The sequence below is a fragment of the Spermophilus citellus genome (assembly GCF_964194105.1).
Source record: "Spermophilus citellus genome assembly, chromosome: 13".
NCBI classification, from domain to species: Eukaryota; Metazoa; Chordata; class Mammalia; order Rodentia; family Sciuridae; genus Spermophilus; species Spermophilus citellus.
In genome coordinates, this window is record NC_138193.1 from 109,951,456 (window position 1) to 109,973,796 (window position 22,341).

The window sequence follows — 22,341 nt, forward strand, 5'->3', positions numbered from 1 at the left end:
TTCCACACCAAGTAGAAATTGAGGAAAGTACAATTTGAGAAATAATGATACTGTTCCTCACATGTCACTGGGTCACTAGCAGTGACCCAAATCACACCTCAATTGCCAGTGACTTAAGTTAGAAGCTCCTTGCCCTGAAACACATCATTCTTCAGTTGAGCAAGCCGCGCTGACACCCTACCTGGGGTCCAGAGTAAAATACACCAATCATCTTCTACTGGCACCAGCTGACTAAAGTCTACATACACACAGGACTGACTTAAAAATTCTCTAGTTCATTAAAGAAAACAAAATCTAAATTACATGCTTAGTCAATAGAAGTTTCTTTAGTTCAGTGAATTTTGAATTGGCCATTAGCAGTAAGTACAACACTTTGCATTTGTTGTAGAAACCAAACAAATCAGGCTTTTCCCTTGACAATACAATGTTCATTTGTGTGTAAAGTGCCAGTTTTATTTACAAACTAGTTAAGTAAACTTTAAAGTCTTCTTTGTAGCAGTGAGACTGACATCTGAACTGTCTGGTGGTTGTAAAGGTTCAATCCTGCTGGGGCAGGCTTGCTTGAGGGTCCCTCACTTTGAAGCCGGATGGTCATCGTCAGTGCTGTGAAGCTGGACACCTGCTTGCCAAAGCAAACAAGGATTCTGAGGTAGCTACACGGTTTTTTAGATGCCATTAATGAACATATGGACAATGGTGTAGCTGGTGGATTCATTTTAGCTGATTTTGGGGGATGACAGGTGGGTGATTAGGGAGGGGGGAAAAAATCAGCCAAATAAAAGCACATCTTCTGTTCATTTAAAAGTCAGCATCCAAGGTAAAAGAATTATCTGTTGGATTCGACATCACTCCCATCCTCTGATACTCGCCTACTCTCTTCTCAAAGAAGTTAGTCTTCCCTTCTAGTGAAATATTCTCCATAAAGTCAAATGGATTTTCTACTTTGAAAACCTGAAAAAGTTCACATCAAGACATAAGTACAAAAAAAAAAAAAAAAGAGACCCTAAGTACAAAACTCCAATTTCAAAAGAAGCAGAAGACTACAAACAATGCTTTACCTTGTTAAAGCCCAGCTCCAGCATAAGCCTATCTGCCACAAATTCAATGTACTGCTTCATCAAAGTGCAATTCATCCCAATTAGCTTCACAGGCAAGGCTTCTGTGAGGAACTCCTAGAGACAAAAAACAATTTGAGTACCCCGAGGCACGAAGATATCCTCAAGCAAGCACCAGTGACCCTCACCTAGCACCCACCTGTTCTATCCTGACAGCATTGATAATTATTTCTTTTACTCTCTGCTCTGATGGTTTGTGCAGCAGGTGTTTGAACATCAGGCAGGCAAAGTCACAGTGTAAACCCTAGAAGAAAGTTCGAGATCACGATAAAGTCAGAATTCTATTGTTAACATGGAATATGAATTGCTTCATTCTTTCCTATATCCTCATACAACTTGCCTGGCCACACTGAGAGCACGTCAACTGGACTGTCAAGGGGACTGTCCACTCTGCTGATGTCAATGAGGCAGACCTCAGCCCCACCCAAGGCTCTCAAAGCTGCCCCCTAGGTAACAGGCCAGGCCTTTTCCTCACTGCCCTGTGGCGCCCAAAAAGGAGTGAAACTTTGCACAAGTATTCTTTTCACAGCCATGGGCTCTATAATTTTGCCTCTATCCCCAGAGGGACAGGGCAGTTACCTTTCAGATGCTCAAGTACTAAGGATGCAATTTCAAGTGAAACAAATCTGCAAATCTGAGTGCATTAAACCCAATAAGCTCCAGTTTATCTTCCTACAAGGAAAGATCAGCTGTTTGATCTGCCCATTGGGCTCCAGAAATGGGAGGGTTCATGCTCCTTGCCCTTCTGATGCGATTTAAACCAGAGAGTCTGGGCATCTTCACCTTCCTTTCCTCAGTTTAATCCAAGTGCCTATAAAGGCAAGCTGGAACCAAGTGGATTACTTCATCAGGAAGCTTACCAAACTTTGAAATATAGTAGGCTCCATGAACCCAACTACCATGTACACTATAATGCATAATGCACCAATAAAAGAAAAAAGTAGATTAAAAGTAAAAAAAAAAACCAAAAAAACAAAAAAAAACATACATGCACGTACAGAATCACAGAATACCAAACAAAATAAATACTCCCCCAAATCCCATCAAGCACTCTTAGTTTTGTGCTCTTATACATATAACAAGTACGTGCATAGGAATGTATTATACTGAAGATGAGTAGAATATTGATACACAAAGCACTTCATTCTTTTCTGAGTATGTATGCAGCTGAACTCTTAAATGTGGATAACCTGGGACCTGACCTTCAGTGAACACAAGAGTGGGCCTAAGAGCTGCAGGTATTTGGGGTGCCACTTTAGCCAGTTTGATTTAGACTCACCTCATCTCTGCTAATAAGTTCATTGGAAAATGTGAGGCCAGGCATCAGTCCTCGTTTCTTGAGCCAGAATATTGATGCAAAAGAACCAGAAAAGAAGATTCCCTCCACAGCAGCAAAGGCTACAACACGTTCTCCTGTTGAAGAGTTAATATCAAAATGTTCTTTGTGAGCAACTGTTCGTATTCACAGGAGGCCAACAGCCCAGTAAAAAAGAAGCCCAGGTTTAACTAGGACCAAGGGCTTCCTTACCATAGGTAGCCTCTTTGTCCCCAATCCAACGCAAGGCCCAATCGGCTTTCTTCTTCACACAAGGCATTGTTTCAATGGCATTGAAGAGAAATTCCCTGTAGATATAGTAATACATCATGAGCAATGATGGTGAAGAACTGACCCCAAACTTCTAAACAAGAGCACTAGGTTAAAGGTCAAATGTAAGGGTTTACCAATTCTCTCCCCCAAAGGACTCAAAAAAAATTCATTTTTCCTTTTTACTGGTCAGCTTTTCCCTCCAGATTTAAAAAAACTCAACATTCATTTGACTTATGTTACACACAAATTTAGGTATTCTTTAGTTCATATTGAGCTCCAACATCTACTTACACTAAAACTCAGTCCATTATACCAGGATTATCTATTTTTACAGTGCTGGGGATTGAACCCAGGCCCTCACGTGGTGAGCAATCTGAGTTCTACCCCCAGTCCTTTCACAGATTTTACTGAAGATGCCCAGGATGGCCTAGAACTTTCAATCCACCGGCTTCAGCCTTCTGCATAGCTGGAATTCCAGGCATTCACCACTAGACCTGGCTCTCCAGAACTTATGGGCTTCATCATTTCAAATCAAGATCATAGTTCACAGGCCCTACCTTCTTTAAAGAACCATAAAATCTTAACTGCTATGCTGACTACTATCCCACTAAATGGACAGTCCTATCAAAGGCTACACTGGGTACATTAGCTGGGCCAAGTGCCAACTATATAATTAAACCAAGAAGGTATCCTTACCACCACTCTCTGCCTCCCATTTATTCTGGGGCCCACTTGGGAGTGCAATGACATCCCTGCCCCTCCTTCCCAGATGACCTTGTTATCTGAGGCCAGTCATCAGCTCCAAGCCAGCTTCATTCTCCTTGCATCTCAATGTCCACTTCCACTCAAAACCTCAGCCTGCCTCTCTCTTGCTTTTGAGGATTAACAACCAGACCTCCCTGACCATACTTACCCCTTTGGGTAACTTACCCAATCATGGCCCTGTTGTTATCTTTCCTATTTCTATCTATAAACATGTCCAAATCTCTTTACTTCCAAAAAGTTTCTTCAAACAACCCATTGCTGACGTCCTCTTCTCTCCAATCTCCAAAACATAAATGGACCTCAAGCTACCTTTATTTTTCTACGATCCCCTAATACAAACTAATTTCAGCTCAACTATCCTCCCTGTGCCTAAATTAATCTTATGGCTCAGAGCTGTCCATATCATGTCTAGATCTTAATTTTCTGTACTATATTACAAACTTCCTAAGAGGTAAGTTCTATCTTTATCCTCCCTTATCACCCTGTCCCAACCCTACTCTATAAGTATAATAAATTTGCCAAACCTCAATGCTACTTTTTCACTCAACCTCTAAAGATGTTTTTCAAAAGAAAACATTAGATTTTTACATAGTATACTTCTAACTCTAATTAAGTGAATTTAGGCCCCTTATTCAGAGCAAACATGACCATGGGTGCTAGAAGTTTATGACAATCTGCTTAGTCATTCTAGAAACATTTTTATCCCTTTGAAAAAAGTTATTAAGGGAATCCAAAACATCCCGGCATACCATTTGAATACCCACCTTTCTTTGGGGTCTTTAATGTAAGTGTCAATAAGGAGACTATACATTTCAGAATGTATGTTTTCCATGGCAATTTGGAAGCCATAGAAACAGCGGGCTTCTGTAATTTGAACTTCTTGGCTAAATCGCTCCACCTAGTGGTAAAACACATCAAAAAAGTTTGAGGAAAAAAGTTGGCGGGAAGTCAGTCAATGGATACTAGTAGCATCAGTCAATTCTTTGTATCTTTAAAAGGTTTGCTTCTTTCAAATTGTCACAATTCTGTGATAAGCAAAACATTTTATATCGTATGCTCAATTTATAGATCAAGAAAGGAAACAGATAACTCCTATTTTATAGGATTTCTATGAACAGTAATTATTGATTCATTCCTTACTAAACATTCCAAGAAAGACCCACTACTGATGCAGGGCACAATGGCACATGGCTATAATCTCAGCATCGAGGAAGACAGGCAAGAGAATCACAAGTTCAAAGCCAGCCTCAGTAACTTAATAGAGGCGCCAACTCAAAAAAAAAAAAAAAAAAAAGATCTATGCAACCCAAATGTTAAAACAGCAAGCCACAAAAAGGTGAGAGCAAATGTGGCATCTACAGGGAATACATGTATTACTGCCACTTATAATGGAAGGGGGGATACCATAAACTGCAAAGTGTTGCAAAACAGGAAATGCCATGTAATATAAGGTCTAGCTTGTACATGCATATACGCTCACCATATGGAAAAAAAAATCAAGATGAGAAAAGCACACTAGTTCTAACTTAAATCTTAAAAAGTGAAGACTTTTTCACACTCACCAAATTCTCATTTACTATGCCATCACTTGCTGCAAAGAAAGCCAGAACGTGGGATATAAAATATCGTTCCTCAGGCTTCAGGGATTCCCAGTGCTGAATGTCCTTGGAAAGATCCACCTGACATTTGGAAGTTCACAACAGTTAGTATTAGGGAAGAGATTCAAGTGTGCAAGAGCTCACAAATACATACTCTAAATTTCTTTTAAGTCCACTACACCATTTGATCACTAAACTCTTCACGTCCAGATTCCCTCTGCCAGTGAGTGCATCTAGCATCCTCAGTGGAATGCAGTGCATGGCAAACCAGTTATAAGTGCCCTGTAGGGGTCTTTTAGGGTCAAAGCAGTGGCCAGTTCCTGAATGTGATTACCTCCTCGGCTGTCCAAAAGGAAGCCTCAGCTTTCTTATACATCTGCCAGATATCATGGTATTCGATAGGAAAGATGACAAAGCGGCGGGGGTTCTCTCTCAGAAGTGGTTCATCCTCCACGCTGGGGGCAGGTACTTTACTTTTCTGTTGGGAAAAATTGGTAAAAAAAAAAAAAAAAAAGTGTTGAGCGGACCACATGAAATTGCCATTTCCTCTGGTCAAATTATCGGGAATTCCATGCGGCTCAATGCATAACCATTAGCTGTCACTTTGCTTTCCATTTGCACAGAAGGACCACAGGACCCATGGGGGCACTTAGGCGGGAAAGGACCGCGGGGAGGGGAGCAGGCCCCACAGCTGAGGAGACAATGCTGCTTTGGCGCCAAGCGCGGGCTCCTGGGGACGCCCCCTGTCGGCGGCGCCACTGGCCCCCTGAGAGCTCGGACCCTTCTCTCACCCCACGCCGCCCACTCACCGGCTCCTCGGGATCCTGGAAGATCCTCCTCGCGGTCTTGCTGGCCAGGACGCGGGTCGCGTTGAGGGCCGGGGGCTGCGGGGAGACGCACGTGAGCGACGGCGGGAGCCCCCAACCCTCCCCGCCCGCCGCCGACCGGCTCTGGCGGGCACTCACCGTGTTCTCCTTGTCGGCCAGGCTGAGCCTCTTCAGTGGCGAGACCTGCAGCTGCTGCTGGTCTGCGATGGTGGCGAGTGGGGTGCGGACTGAGAGCATGGTGATGGCGGTGGCAGACGTGGAGACGGTAGCGACCGAAGTGGCTAAGCAGGACCCCGAACACTAGCGGCGCTGCCAGCCCTCGCTCTTTAAATCCCCCGCCCGACTGCGCGCGCAGGGGGCAGGGCCCGGAGCTCGGCTCTTGCCATTGGAGGAGCCCGGCCGGCCCCGCCCCGCCCCCGCGGCGCGCGGGAGATTCAAGCGCCGAGCGGGAGTGCTACCTCGCCCGGAGCTCTGGACCGCCGGCCGGGCGGGGACGCCGGGGCCCTTCCCTCGCGAGCTGCGCGCACAAAGACCGCAGACCGGGGCGTGTCGGCGGCCGTGGCGCGCGCGGGCACTTGCTGGACCGGAACCGTTTGGGATTGCGAGAGGCGCCACGATTGGAGCCCGCCAGGAGCGCGAGGGGACTACCACCCCGCAGCCCCACCTCTCAGCAAACGTCTCCGAACCTGCCTGCCGCGGGCTCAGGGCTTTGCAAAGGAGGTTGGTGCACACACACGCCTGAAAAATGCGCCCGGCTGCGGCAGAAGCGTGGCCACGACCATTTAGACTTGAGTCCCTGGGGTGGGGTTGCGAAGGTGCTGGGATCCGACAAATGATCTGGGGTTCGGCGGTGATCCCGCCGCCTAACAGCCGCTGAGCCCCGCAGTTCCAGTTGGCGTGACCTGATTTCTTAAGGACTCGCTGTCCGCAGTGGTAAGTGGGATTAATAAAGTGAGAATGGTGTTAAATGAGATCCTTCCTGTAAAATGGGCAGTCCTTTGTACACCTTCAAACTAACCAAAAAACTAAGTGACAGAGCGAGGCTCTTGGTGCAGTTCCCTTTCCTTTCTCCAGTCAGACCACTGTCCCCTGAGTCCCACTTGTTTAAAAACTACAAACTGAGCAAAAATTCCAGAAAGTTCAGAGAATGATTAAAGAACTAGAAATTCAATTATGACTCACTAGGCATCACATAGGCCCAAGAGAGTTTGAAAACTCCCGCGGGTGAGGGTGGAGGCAGGAACTCACTAACAGTTTTAATTTGCTACTTGGTTCTGATTTGCCAGAGATGTTTTGCCCTCCAAACGGCAAAAATGCCTGAAATCAGTGAAGAAAAAGAAACGTTAACACCCAGGAAAGGAATAATTAACCCGAGAAAGCTCCAGAAACTTCAAGCAACCTAGGAAGAGGGTGGGGTAGGGAAGATAGTATACAGACTTGTGGTCAAGGTTCTCTCGCCTTAGAGGCCGGTGAAAATCATTTCTCTTACAAAAAAAAAAAAAAACTCAAATCCAGCAACGTTTGCTTAAACCACATTGTCAACTTCACACGTACGTACTTCAGCATCCAACTCCAGAAAATGGATGTTTTTATTGATAAAGCCATCTAACAATCATCAATGAATGTTTGGGATCGTTTAATACTAATGCGCATTCCAGTTTCCTGTAATCAATATTCGAAGTGCTACGTTTGGTTGCTCTCTTGGACACCGTGAGTTTTACTTGCTCCCGATGTCCACACCAAGACTGAGCGGCAGTCAGAAACGAAGGCTTCGTCTGTGGTTTGTTTATCGAGTACCCAGCACCTATCTTCGCGGGAAACTCGGAACGCGGGGAAGGTCGCCATCCGCCCCTCCCCTCCCCCAATCTCGGGTCTTCGGGCGTGCCTCCCCTCCCCCTAAGTCGCCCACCCCTGCTCCTCTAGGAGACGTGGCGCTGCCGGCGTCCAAACCCGGAGAGGCCCTGGCTGCAGGGGGCGGGCGCCCACCCCAGGATGCCGGCTGCTTCCCGGGGCCCGGATCTGCCCCGAGTTTCTCCAATTCGCTTTCGGCGCCGGTTTTGACATCTTCTCCACGATTGGTCCGGGGAGGTCAGGCTCCGCCCTCGACTCCCGAGAGGCTCCACTTAATCGCCCACCCTCGGGCCCCGCCCTCCCGCTGCCCTCGCTCGGCCAGCACACTCCCCAGCCTGAGCGCATTTGCTCCCTCGCCTTGAGTTAGTTAGCAAGATTTCCTTTTTTTCTTTGTTTTGGTACGGGGGCTTGAATTCCGGGGACGCTTAACCACCGAGCCACATCTCCAGCCCTTTTTGTTTTTTTTATTTTGAGACCGGGTCTCACTAAATTGCGGAGGCTGGCCTTGAACTTGTGATCCTTCCCGAACTTTTGTGATCCTGGGATTTTAGGCATGCGCCACTGCGCCGGCTAGTTAACAGGATTTTTTTCTTTTTTTTTAAAATTGATTTTATAGGTAACAGGATTTCTAAGCAGCTGCCCCATGAGAAACCCAGGCAGCCGGGGTCAGGTGCTTTTCCCAAATCCTCCCTGCACTCTGGCCAGACGCTGCTGAGGGTTGTCCTCATGATCACAGTAGCACCCAAACCCCTGGCAGCCGGGTCGGGTGATGTACACGTTTAATCCGGACAACAGGGAGGTGGGTCTTTTTAGACCTGTTTTATAGGTAGGAGACCAAGGCCTGAGAGGAAAGTGGCCCAGGTCCCACAACTCCTGGATCCTCATAGCTAGAATGTGTTTCCTGCCTTTTTATTAGAAATGTTTTCAAAATGGAAGTCTCCAATGTGCACCCAGTACCTAGGGTTCAAAGTCTGTTCCCATTTTGCAATATTTGCGCTATTCTCTGTGGGCATGTGGGGCTTATGCATTTTTTTAGATCACTTGAGCTGGCTGACTCTTGTGATCTAAGCTATTCTGGAGGCTGAGGCAGGAAGATTACACATTTGATGCAGCCTGAGCACTGAGTGACACCATGTCTCAAAATAAAAGGGCATGGAGATGTAACTCAGAGATAGAGGGCCCCTGGTTTCAACCTCCAATATTGTGGCATGGGGGTGAGGGAGAAACTTGCAGATACAATGACCCTTTACCCTCTTAATATTACAATAGGTAATTCCCAAAAGTAAGAATATTAGTATCACCATGGTATATATTTACACTTAAGAAAACTAACCATTCTTGGGGCTGGGGATGTGGCTCAAGTGGTAGCGTGCTCGCCTGGCATGTGTGCGGCCCGGGTTCGATTCTCAGCACCACATACCAACAAAGATGTTGTGTCCGCCAATAACTAAAAAATAAATATTTTTAAAAAATTCTCTCTCTCTTTCTCTCCCTCTCTCACTCTCTCTTTAAAAAGAAAAGAAAAGAAAACTAACCATTCTCTAATATCAGCTAGTAGTCAGTTGTGAAAGAAATTTAAAAGTTGTCAAAATCAAAATGGAGGGGCTGGGGATGTGGCTCAAGCGGTAGCGCACTCGCCTGGCATGCGTGCGGCCCGGGTTCGATCCTCAGCACCATATACCAACAAAGATGTTGTGTCCGCCGAGAACTAAAAAAATAAATATTAAAAAATTCTCTCTCTCTCTCTCCCTCTCTCTTAAAAAAAAAAAAAATCAAAATGGAGATGCTGCCTCTGTCAACCCGAACAAAAATAAATAAATAAAGCTGAGAAGTTAGAAAGAAAGGGTTCTTACTAATGATTGCCTTATACTATCACAAAATACTCTGCCAGAAACACCAGCTTGCATAGAGCAGCCACAACCTCATACAAAATGTACTTGTATAATGCGTCTATCCAGCAACTGTGCTCAACCTTGGACTGAGGCCATTCTTACTATTAATCTTTGTGGCCAAGAGTCTGTTTCAACATAACTGAAATAGTCCTTATTTTTTCTTGCCTTAACCCCTGAATGTGCCCATAACATATTATGCACAAATGTCACCTTTGCAGAGCTCTACCATTTATGTTGCAATACTCTTCCCAAGTAAATATTATTCCTTGGAAGATCTCTGTGTAACTGTTTTTTTTCTGAATTTAGAACACCATGGTCCATAGTCAAATGTGTCCATGTGTCCAGTTGTTTAAAACAGTTTTATAGTTTTTCAGGTTGTGTTTATTTTTATTTATTTATTTTGTAGTTGTAGATGGACAGGATGCCTTTATCTTATTTGTTTATTTTTATGTGGTGCTAAGAATTGAACCCAGTGCCTCACACATGCTAGGCAAGCGCTCTGCCACTGTTACAGCCCCAGCCCCCTCGGGTTGTGTTTTGATCTCAGTATCCAATGTTACCTGCATGCATTGCATTTGGTTATGTCCTTGTGTGCCCACCACATCCAGGGCCTGGACATGCAAGTACTCTACCAGTGAGCTACATTCCCAGCCCAGCAGCTATGTCTTTTTTTAATTGGGAAAAACTCCACATTTTCTCCCATTACATTGACATTCAAAGTCTGAGACAGTTTTCTTGTAGAAATGTGTCACATTCTATATTTGCCGGATTCTTTTTTTTTTTTTTTTAAATACCAGTGATTGAACTCAGGGACACTTGACCACTCAGCCACATCCCCAGCCCTATTTTGTATTTTATTTAGAGGCAGGGTCTCACTGAGTTGCTTAGCACCTTGCTTTTTGCTGAGGCTGGTTTCAAACTCAGGATCCTCCTGTCTCGGCCTCCCAACTGCTGGGATTACAGGCGTAGCTCCACCGTGCCCAGCAGATTATTTCTTCATGAGTTTATTCACCGGTTTCTGTTGTTGCTGTTGTTGATGTACCTTCATTTATTTTTATTTATTTATTTATATGTGGTGCTGAGGATGAACCCAGTGCCTCACATACGCCAGGCAAGTGCTCTACTGCTGAGTTACAACTGCAGACCATATTCACTGGTTTTTCTAATCAATTATTAACAGTAAACTGGCAGTTCTAAAGGGTTTATTGGATTTAGGTTAAAAGCTATTGGCAAGAAGACCTCATAGGTGATGATATAACCAGGACTGGAAACCAGGACTGACTCCAAATTCTGGGTGTTTCCAATCACCCAGCCCCACACCACTTTGGAGATAATATTTTGCTAACCTTAGATTATTCTCTTGGACACTTTTAAGCATCTGGTTTTGCTGACAAGGGAAGTCTTGGCTCCATGGTAACCAGCTTGCAAGATGGCCCCAATGATCCTGTGCATATTCACACCCAGATGTAGTCCCCCTCGCACTGCGTCAGGGCTGGTGTGCAGAACACTGGAGCTGACAGTATGTGAGCTGTGTGGCTTCCTAGGCTAGGCCATAAGGGATTGCCCCTGCCTCCCCGGAAGGTCCCTCTCTGGGAAGGCAGCTAGCGCGTCAGGAGGACACACAGCAGCCATGTGGAGAGGCTGTGTGATGAGAGCTGAGTCTCCCACTGAATTCCAGCACCACTCAAGAGCCAACAGGTAAGAACTTTGGAAGTACTCCTGGGCCCATCAAACCATCAGTGCTATGCCTCACAAAAGACCCCACCCCAGGACCACCCACCCAAGCCATTCCAGAATTCCTGAGCTCAAAAGTTCTGCAAGAGCCAGCCCAGTGGCTCATACCTGTGACCCATCAAGTGAGGAGGCTGAGGCAGCCAGTCAAAAGTTCAAGGCCAGCCTCAGCAACTTAGTGAGACTTTGTCTCAAAATAAAAATAAAAAGGGCTAGGGATGTAGCTCAGTGGTAAGCTCAGAGCCCCTGGGTTCTAGCCCCAGTATTCCCCAAAAAAGACTCTTGAGTTTTTTTGTTTGTTAATTGTTTGTTTTAATGTGGTAAAAACTTACCCTTGTCACCATTTGAAGTGTACAACTCAGTGTCACTAAGTATAATCACATTGTTGTGGGACTGTCACCACCACCCCTCTCTAGAACCTTTTCTTCGTCCCACACTGTGCCCATTAAAGGTGGGCTTCCTCCCCCCAGCCTCTCATAGCCACTCTTTTTTTGTTTATGCTGAAAAAAAGGGTCTATTTAGAATTAGACAGTAGGCTCTGTTTAGATGATCCTAATTTTGTTGGCAACGCCCAAAGCATCCTAATCAGGAACCTGTCCAATGTATGCCCTCTTCTCTCCACCAGGCCTGGTCAGGGCGTTACCCTAAGCCACATGTGTCATAGCTCCTTTACCGCTTGTTTGACCTGGTGTTTGTTGGCCTTGACACCCACCATGAGCACAGGTGTGGTGGCTCCATCTTCTTCACGGCCCATTCAGCAGTCAAGGGGACTGAAGATGGCTTAGTGGTCAAGCTTCTTTCTCTTGGGGGTGCTCTAACGAGGATATTTGGCTTGCCTCGGAGCCACAGTGTCTTGGGTTGTGGGAAGGTAGGTGATACGCAGATCTTCTTTATGGCTGTGACACCCTTCGACACTGCCTTCTTTGCCTTCAAAGCTTTTGCTTTGGCTTCAGTTTTGGGAGCTTTCAGCGCTATCTGTGAAAAGACTCATAATCACTCCTTTACTTCTGTTTTGGTACATTTATCTGTTCTAGGTGCCTCATCTAAGTGAAATCTACATATCTGTCCTTTTTACAAAAAATATTATCATTGTAGATGGACACAACATCTTTATTTTTATTTGTTTATTTTTATGTGGTGCTGAGGATCGAACCCAGGTCTTCATGCAGGTGAGGCAAGCGCTCTACCACTGAGCTACAACCCCAGCCCCTACATATCTGTCCTTTTGTGCTGGCCTATTTCATGTAGCACAGTGTCTTCAAGGTCCAGCCATGCTGTAGCATGTGTTGAATTTCATTCCTTTTTACAGCTGAATAATACTCCATTTTGTGAATACTCTCCCCTTTATTTATGAGGCCAACCCTGCTTAGAACTGTAAGCTACCTCGCCCTTTGCAGCTCCTGGGTCTGTCTTCCTGTCTGAGCTTGACCTTGCCCCTGCCATCCTTCAGGAAAGTGAGTAGGCAGGCAAGAAGACAGAACACTTCAATCCCAGCCTGGATTGTTAACCTTGGAATTCTGAGATCCAGCTAGACGGCTGAAAGGGGGATTGGATCAGCCTCCCTCTGCCCCTCTCTGTCTTCCACCCAGAAAACTTCCCAAGGACCTCTCTCCACAGGCCTCCCCCCCTTGCCCCCACCCCCGCTCACCCCCTCCTCACCCCCGCCCCGCCCCCAGCAGGGCCTTTGCTTGTGCCCCCAGCAGCCCTGCTCTGGTCTCACTGCCCACCTTTAGCCCTTCCAGACCACTCTGAAGGACAGGATTTCTCATGGGTTGACTTGAAACCAAAAGTAAAGTAAAGAATAGAAGACAGGTATTTTTCAGGCTCAGAGTTAATTTCCTAACTCCCTGGCCCCACTTCCTGTTGGCAGGTCACTGCCTGGCTTCTTCCTGAATAGCCTCCTCCCAGATAGGCAGGCCACACAGTCTCCTTTCTTGGTACAGGAGGTATGTGCACGGGGGTGGGGGGTGGGGGGGTAGTGGGGAAAAAGCCCACTTCAAAGTAGTCCTGACTTGGCAGACCTGGAGCAGCCTGTGCAAACTAGTCGACACATAGGGTGCTAATCACACCACCGGGTGGGGGGAACCACGGCCTCCCTGGCCACCATGCGCTCAGCTACATAGTAACTAGACCAGAAGCAAAACGCAGGCAATCCACCCTCGGAAGACGTCCTGGGAGTGTCACTGCTTTTAGGGCCCTGGGGACGGTAGGGACCACCCTGGAGTTCAGCATGAATTCCAGGTCATGCCTTATTTATCAGATGCCACATCACTTGATGTTACTGAGACTGGACATGATGAGCCTTGCAGGTTGTCCAAGTTTCAGGGGGCGGGGTAGTTGAAGTGCATCTGGAAGTTCTCTCCTTTGTCTCCTGGCTTGCCTTCTGAGACCCGCCTCTGTCTTGGAGTAGAAAACTTCAGGCACAAGTTGATTTTGTTTCCCGCTTCAGTTCACTTCCAGGTCCCCCTTCTGCCCCAGCCCTGGAGAGTCATTATTCCAGCTCCTTCTGTCCTGTCTCTTTTCTTTCACCTTCCTGTCCCCAAAACAGTATCCCTCAGTGCAGAGAAGTAAAGCCAAGGCCACAGGTTGCACCAAGCCAGAGGGCCCCTGCTTCTCCTGCCTTCTTCACAGAGGGCAAAGCCAAGACAATGAAGGTCGAGGGCCTGGGTCCCACCCAGCACAGGCCTCACCCCAGCCAGAGGCCTCCTGCCGTGAAGCTTCAGTCCCACGAGCCACCTGTGCCAGCCTTTCCTTAGACTGACAGCGAGTAGCACCTGTGACACCAGGTCTCCCCCGACACGCAGGCTGCGGGAATTGTCCCTGGGCTGTGCACCTTGACCACTGTCCATACTCCCTCTGCCACAAGTGTGCTGCAGGTGGCCTCGCTGTGGTGCCATCTGTCCACACAGTCCTGCTGGCTGCTAGAGGCAGGCAGCTAGAGGCAGTGGGCAGAAGTGAGCACAGATGGGGTGGATTAAGTGAATGAGGGGAGAGTATCGGAGCCCACACCTGGACTGTGGGCCCCTTCTGCACCCAGAGAACTTGCCTAAACTGCCCTTGTTGCCCGGATTCAAGTATGACTATCCTAGCCCCTTGGGGCTGCCATAATAAGATAGCAGACTGGGTGACTTAAAAATGACAGAAACTTAATTCTGGAGGCCAGAAATCTGAGATCAGGGTGTTGCCATGGCAGGGTGCTGGTGAGGCCTCTCTGCCAATTGCTGACTGCCGACTCCTAGTTGTATCTTTATGAGGCAGAGGAGAGCTGGCCCTCTGGTCTCTTCTTATTTATTTTTTTTAAAGAGAGAGTGAGAGAGGAGAGAGAAAGTTTTTAATATTTATTTTTTAGTTCTCGGTGGACACAACATCTTTGTTGGTATGTGGTGCTGAGGATCGAACCCGGGCCGCACACATGCCAGGCGAGCACGCTACCGCTTGAGCCACATCCCCAGCCCCCTCTGGTCTCTTCTTACAAGGGCACTAGCCCTGTCCATGAAAGTTCTACCCTCACAATTTAATCACCTTCCAAAAGCCCTACTTCCAAAACACCCTGACATTGGGATCAGGGTTTCAACATATGAATTTGGGGGGACACAGACTTTCAGTCCATTGTCACAACTTCAGCTCAAAAGAGTGCTGAGATCCATGGCGGAGCTTGGGTCAAAAGCCTGGACATCTCCTATTTCATGAACAGGAGGACTTCTTTGAAATTCACTGTTTCTTTGTTCCAAGGGTATTAACATTTACTAAAAAGAGCATCTTTTCTTGGATTAAATATTAGCTATTCTAAAACTTTGTTTTATAGTAGAATGACTCAAACAAAGCTTTCCTATGTCCAGGTATGAATACACATACCTGGACGTAGGAACTGTAACTCCATGTCATGTTGAACCTCAAGAATGGGAAGCTATACTCCATGTATGTATAATATGTCAGAATACATTCTACTGTCATGTTTAACTAAAAAAGAACAAATAAAAATTTTTTAAAATAAAATTAATTTTTAAAATATTGACAGCAAATTACATTCGTAATTATTCTGTCCTCAGACATAGATCTGGGTCATCAGGACATTAGTGCCACATCCAGAAATCTAGGAAACAGCCACCTGCTTGCCCCAGACCCCTGAAGTTATAACTTTGTAGTCAGTTTGCATGACCCACCCAGTCAGGCACCTTAAAGTGGACAGGAAGTGGTTAGTCAGGATGCCCACGGACAGCCAGACAGTGCTGTTTGACACAGATGTTTCGCACAAGGGACCAGGTTCCTGCTTCCCGGGGAGGGAGTTGTGGTGAGTGGCTCCAGGGTGCGTAGAACAGCAGCTCTCGGCCGTGCCTCCCCCTGAGTCTCTCTATCTTGTAAAGCAGCAGTTTGCCGTGAGCTAGTCCATTGGACGGAGCAGTGCCAAGGATCTTGTGTGCAAGTGAGCAACCACCATCTGCCTGGCACAGCCAGGAGGCTCACAGAGACAAAGAACTGATTCGTGAACCTTCTCAAACCAACCCAGGACACCTGGACACCTCCCAGATCACATCAGGAGCCCCAGGCAAGGAGCTCACAGCCTCACCAGATGACACCCCCTCACCTCAGACCCATAAAAGGAGGAGCCCCCTCCCCAAGACTGGACACTGTAGCATGCTGACCCAGTCACCTGGTCACTTCTTGATATTTGCCCAGGAAAATCACAGCAATAAACCTCTGTCTGCCCCCAGCTTCAGCTCAGCATGATTTCCCTGCCTGCGATCATGATGCCCAGCCCACTCCAGGCTCACGTCTCAAGCTGACACTCTGAAACTGCCTTCCATCCTGACCCTAGGATCAGTTCTGTACTCTGACACTCTGCACCCTGGATTGCTCGCTTATCTGGCCACCAGCCTCAACTTGCCTTCATACCTATCTGCTCCGGCCTCTGCTTTCATCTCAGCCTCCTGAGCCCCAGTGGCTGCCTACGCCCTCCCTTAATCATCCTGTGACCCACACTATTCAGTGAATTGCAGCCGCTGAGAGTGGTGCAGTTATAAAGTTATGGTTATTCAGTAAACTCTGGCATTGTGGAAGGACACAAATGTGTGTGGACTGTTAATGGCAACATCACTCACTCAATAGGAGGATAAGCCCAGATCCCAGCCAATTATGACAAAAGCCATAATTCCAGAATGTTCCTATTGGAGATGTCAGCCATTGAGGAGCCATTTCCAGGGTGCCCTGAGAATCAAGCAGGCAGCTCGGTACAGAGCATTTCAGATGGATGGTTTTCTTTGTGCTCAAACAATCCCTGAAAGGGGGTTGAAGCGTGATGTGTCCCTTTACACGGGTTTGAACTGACATTTACACTTCTTCATTGTAAGTGGGTTCACCTCTTGATGTGTGCAAAGCCAATAATCACAACCAGAGGATAAAGAATGAAGAAAGGCTTGTTGCTCCCAGCAAGTAAGGAGAGCACGGGAAGATTTCACAAGCAGCTTCTCCCTCAGCAAAGACACATCCACACAGGAAACACTGATCAGGATTGTCTCACATAAGGTGGCACATTCCTGAGCATGCAGCATGCTGCATAAAAGGGTGACCAGGTATGCCTGTGGGAGGAGAATTTAGCATTATAATGAGAAAAGTTCATTCTGGATCACCTAAAAAGAATGAATTTGGGGAATTCAGCTGGTTCCTTTTGAGTTTCTCCAAAGGGCCTGATCTGAAACAAACAAAACCAACTTCAAGGCCACATTGAAAGCCTGCAGCCTTCCTAGAAGTTGTGGGAATTTCATTTCCATCAGTTTGCAAATAGTGGCCTGAAAAAACCACAACTGGTGCTTATAACTCTTGGCATCTAGAACCTATAGACTTCAGTGTGTTTCTTACACTGATTTGAAAATTTGGGTTGATTCCTTCTAATCTGCAGGTGTTGGCAGGACTGTAATCTGATTTGTTTTTGTTTAAGTGGTTTATTTTGGTTGTACTGGGAGGCGGGTAGCAGCTACTGAAGGAAATTCAAGGAGAGACAAGAGAGATATGGGCCTCCACCTGGAATGTGGCCCCAGCCCCTACTTCAAAGAAGACTCACCTTCTCCCTCAGGGAGAAGCAGCTGCTGCCCGAGGGAGACTCTGCCTGGACCAAAACCCTTCCCGGTTGTGGGAGTGAAATGGAGATCCACACAGAATGCTTAGGAGGGCTCTAGAACTTTGGAAGCACTAGATGACTAGTAGTTGCCGTCATTGTGGTTTAACAATCCCCTGTGACAAACGCTCACATCGTCTCCAGTTTTCCCTGTTATAAGCAAAGCTACGTGCAACCCTTTGTGTTCTCCCATAGAATTACAGTCCAAGGGGTACACATTCAAGACTCAGCTTGGTGCTGCCAAGTGGCCAGTCAGACTGGCGGCCAGTCACCCTCCCACCGGTGGAGGATGGGGCGCCCTTTTCCTTTTTCCTGGCTATCAATCTCCTGGAGGTGGAAACTAACATTTCCTTATTGTCTTACTTTTAAAATTTTTTTAAATAATTTTTTTTTAAAGAAAGAAAAATTACACTGAACCAGTAAATGTTAAAGTTCATGCCAGGTGCTGGCATGGGCACATGGTGCACACGTGGAATCCCAGTGGCTGGGGAGTCTGAGGCAGGTATCACAGGAAGCCAGTCTCGGCAATTTAGTGAGGCCTTAAGCAACTTTGTGAGACCCTGTCTCAAAATAAAAAAGATTTTATAAAAGGGGGGGAGGGTCTGGGGACGTGGCTCCATGGTTAAGTGCCCCTGGGTTCAATCCCCAATACAAAAAAAAAAAAAAAAAGCCACCCTGGGGTAATTTAGGAAGAAAGACTAGTGAAGGTCCCTTGCAGCCTGGTAGTAAAGCGCCCCTAGGTTCAGTATCCAGTACCAAAAAATAGAAATAAAGTTCTTTGTGTCTTAACCACATGTCTGTTCCCCCATGCACCCCTGACAACCCCACTTTTTCTAGAGGCAATACTACCATAAATTTGGCCTATAGTGTCTTTATAATTTCACGTCCATTAACAATATAACATATTGCTTTTAAAATATTTCGTGTACACCTGAAAAGTTGTTGGGTGTTTTAGAGATGTCAGGTTAAGTTTGTTGCTTTATCAGCCATTAAGAGAAGTAAGTTAAATTCATCTATGGTTATAGATTTGTCTATTTTCTTGTTGCCTTCACAATCTCAGGTGAGATTTTCCAATATTTGATCATTAAGCATGATTTTTTATGTGTAAGCTATTTCTTTTCAAAAAAATTTTTTCCACATTTTTATTGGTGCATTATAGCTGTACACAATGATGGGATTACATATTAATATGCACACAATATAACAATATAAATACATGCATACAATACAACAATATAATTTGACACATGATAATTTTTATTGCCTTTCTTAGATACCCTGTATGGGATTAAGGAAATTTCCTTCTACTTATAGTTCACTAAGAGTTTTCATTGAATTCATTAAATAATTTTTCTGCATTTATTGAGAGGATTATGTTTCTTATCCCTTTTTTTCCATTTGTTTATGATTTTTGGAATGGGTCAATCATACATTGCTGAAACAAGCCCAACATTTTTCTAGATTGCTGGGCTTGGGTTGCTAGTATTTTCTTGAGAGGGATTGCCCTGAACATTCTAAAATACACTTTTGGCACTGTCCTTGTTGGGGTTTTGTGTTTTGGGTTTTATTTCTGTTTTTCTTGCTGGGGGTTGAACCCAGGGCCTCCTGCATGCATGTCAATTCTGATATCAAGGTTATGCAAGCCAGGGAAGGCAGGAAGTGTCCCGACTGTCTCAGTTCTCTTGAGTTTCTTTCATTTCTTCCTTAATTATTTTGAAGAATACACTGGGAAAGCCATCTGGACTTGGAATTTTCTTTATGAAGTTTGAAGTCGTAGATTCTATTTCTTTAAAAGGTACTAGGCTGTACTTACAACCTACTATTATTATTTGTTTTCTCTTTACACACTTGTTTGCATTCTTTTCTCTTCTTCAGTATTAATAAATGAGGTAGCCCTATGGTTGACTTTCTTTTCTTCCCCTATAATTTTCTTACCTTGTTCTGCTCCTACTTAGTCATGTAGGAAGTTTATTCTTTCAGTATAAAATGAACTAAGCAGCTTTTACTCTATTTGTTTCTGAAAAGCTTTATAGAGAATAAGGATGTTTTGTTGTTTCTTAAAGTTTTGTCAAAATTCCTATAAAACTATGGCTTAGTGTTTTTTTACTTCCAAATCCGTGTCTTTAATGGTTGTTGGTTTATCCTAAACTTCTAGTCTTTCTCAACTGCTTTGGAGATTTATAATTTTAGAAAACTGTACAGTTCGTCTAAGTTTTCACACTTAGTTTAAATTTTCATTGTGTGGAGAGCAGGCTGGCCCTGCTCTCCACACAACAGCAGTTCTCAAGCTGTGCCTCCCCCTGAGCCTATCTTGTAAAGCAGCAGTTTGCCGTGAGCTAGTCCATTGGGAGGAGCAGTGCCAAGGTCCTTGTGTGCAAGTGAACAGCCACCATCCACCTAGCACAGCCAGGAGGCTCACAGTGACAAATAACTGATACGGGCACTTTCTCAAACCAACCCAGGACACCTGGGCACCTCCCAGATCACATCACGCCCCAGGCAGGGAGCTCATCAGCCTCACCAGATGCCACACCCTCACCTCAGAGCCATAAAAGGAGGAGCCCCCACCCCCACTGCAGCACACTGATCTGGTCACCTGGTCACTCCTCACTAACCTTGCCCACAACACAGTGACAAACCTCCAAATCTTCATCCTTGGGCTTCAGCAGAGTGTAGTCTCTCCTGCCCATGATGACCACACTCAGCCCTTCAAGGGGACACTGAAGCTGACACACTGAAACTGTAGTTGCCATCCATCCAGACCCTCTGCAAAACTGGTCTGTTAAAAACCCTATCTGGCCACCTACAGTGACCCTTTAACTCTTCATTCATATGTCTTTCTGCCTGCCAGTGCTCTCGGCACAGCATCCTGTAACCCTCAGTTTTTCTGTGAAAAAAAATATATGTATACATGTGTGTGTGTATATAGATAGATAGATACTAGAAATTAAGATTAGAATAAAAAACCATGTTTGCCTGGCTTATGTCTGGGGATCTATGAGTACTCGGTAAACAATCACCGATGAAAGTTGTGTAGCCTATAAACTTATTATTATCCAAAAAATTCTGACATTGTGGAAAGACACAAATGTGTTTGGTTCACATTAATGACATCATTTTCTGTCTCATTACTGAACATATTATGAAAGGGGGGATTTTTTTCATAGTAAAAATGCTCTTTTAATTTCCAAATCTCCCCATCACAGGGAATGCTCTTTGCTATTATAATCATGGCACTGTTCAAATCCAGCGTAGGGTAACAGCAGCAGTGATGAGGAGAGCTAGCAAGATGTGTGCCTTGTGCTGATTACAGTTCTAAGGGCTTTGTTAATTCACTCATTTCAGACAATTAACTATGAAGTAGGTTCTACTATTAGCCCCGTTTTATAGATGAGGGAGCTGATGTACAGAGTCGTGTAGTAATTGTGAGATCACATAACCAATAAGAGACAGCAGCATTATAAACCCCAGCAGACTGCCTGCAGAGCCTGCGTGTAACTACTGGACTCTACCCCTTTGCACATCGTCTACTCCCCTTCTGCAGACTGTGAGAAAACATCTACATGCAGGCATTGCTTCTTTGGGGCTTAATCTCTCTTGCTTCAAGTTTCCCTTTTGAATAAGGTAAGAAATTAAAACTGCACATGAAAACTGAGCCAGAGGGTACAGTGAGAAGTCTCTCGCCCCACTCCTTCACCTTCACGTCTCCAGCCGGAGGTAAGTCCTCGTCCCCAGTAGCTTCTGTACTGTCCTAGAGGTAAGCTACAGAGCACATACAAACCTACATTTCAAACCACTTTTAAAAAATGGTGGAATTTCCTAAACAATTTTGAACACCGGTCTATTCAAATCAATGACACCAAATGCATCCTGCAAAACCAAGGTGCCCAGACATTTAGACCATCATGTCCAGCAGGCGTCCTGGTGAGGACCCCTCAGGCTTGTCCTGTCCCAGGTATGAAGCATGGACAGGGAGGTCACAAAAGCAGCATGTGCAGCCCACCAGGGCCCAGGAAGACACTGTGCTCAGAGCCCTTATCATTCGCCATGGGCAGCCTCTCAGTAGCACCATCTAAACCTGTTTCAAAGACTTGTCCCAGGAGGGACCCATGTGTTACTCCAGAGGGGACCCAAATTGCAGTTCAGATGAGCCGCTCTCTTCAGGGCAGCCAGGGTATTGCTGTGTTCCTCCTGCCTTCTCTTGGTGTGGATGAGCATCCTCACTCTTTCTGTGGGGAACTTGAGGTTCTGTTTGTCCTTGGAGACTCAGAGGAGCGTCATGGTGCACTCATTCAGGCCCAAGCCACGCGCCTCTCAGCTCATGTGGCACACAAACCTGGTGCCTTGGCTTGCTCAGGTCCCCCTGTGGCCCTCCCTGAGGTCCATGGGTTGCTGCAGAACGGCGGCTGCTGTTCTTCAGAGGCCGCTGTGGCAGACGGGCCCCACAAGAGCTTCTACAGAGGTACTTTAATGGGTTGACAGTGTAGCGTCGGGAACAAAGTTCATACTAATATCTTACCTGTCATATAACAGTATTGGTGGAAATGGTTGACAAAGTTTGACCAGGGACCAGATTGACTGGAGTGGGACATGCAAGCAGGGGGGCCCTAACATCAGTGCCTCTGGGGTCAGGAGGAGTGCGCTGACCACTGCCCCTGCGGCTGCCATCTGCAGGCCTGGCACGCCCCTCCATCCCCCTGAGTAGAGCCTCTGTCATCTGTAACATGGGCCAATGATACTCAATAGCACATTGTGAGGCTCAAATGAGTGGACAAGTGGCCAGCGCTGGTGTGCCTGCACGTCACAATCCTCAGTTAACAGTGGCTGTTGTAGTGACCGTGGGGTTGCTGCAGGGTTTTCCA

At 46.1% G+C, this 22,341-nt stretch overlaps 1 protein-coding gene across 1 annotated transcript; it reads right to left on the reverse strand.

Moving 5' to 3' along the window:
- Window positions 1–463: 463 nt before the first annotated feature.
- Window positions 464–6,532, reverse strand: RRM2 (ribonucleotide reductase regulatory subunit M2). Its single transcript, XM_081264854.1, has 10 exons — window positions 6,032–6,532; window positions 5,876–5,950; window positions 5,401–5,544; window positions 5,031–5,147; window positions 4,233–4,366; window positions 2,644–2,738; window positions 2,395–2,528; window positions 1,255–1,359; window positions 1,059–1,172; window positions 464–951 (listed from the first exon to the last, which is right to left on the reverse strand). Exons 1-10 carry the CDS (start codon window positions 6,128–6,130, stop codon window positions 799–801), a joined length of 1,170 nt encoding a protein of 389 aa, XP_081120980.1. The 5' UTR covers window positions 6,131–6,532; the 3' UTR covers window positions 464–798.
- Window positions 6,533–22,341: the final 15,809 nt, after the last annotated feature.

Bases quoted from the DNA above. Each gene is read 5' to 3' on its own strand.
- RRM2 (XM_081264854.1), bottom strand. From the start codon at position 6,130: ATGCTCTCAGTCCGCACCCCACTCGCCACCATCGCAGACCAGCAGCAG. The intron at 4,367-5,030 runs GTGAGTGTGAAA...TTTTACCACTAG, and splicing joins GCATAGTAAATGAGAATTTG to GTGGAGCGATTTAGCCAAGA. The intron at 952-1,058 runs GTAAAGCATTGT...GAACTTTTTCAG, and splicing joins TGGAGCTGGGCTTTAACAAG to GTTTTCAAAGTAGAAAATCC.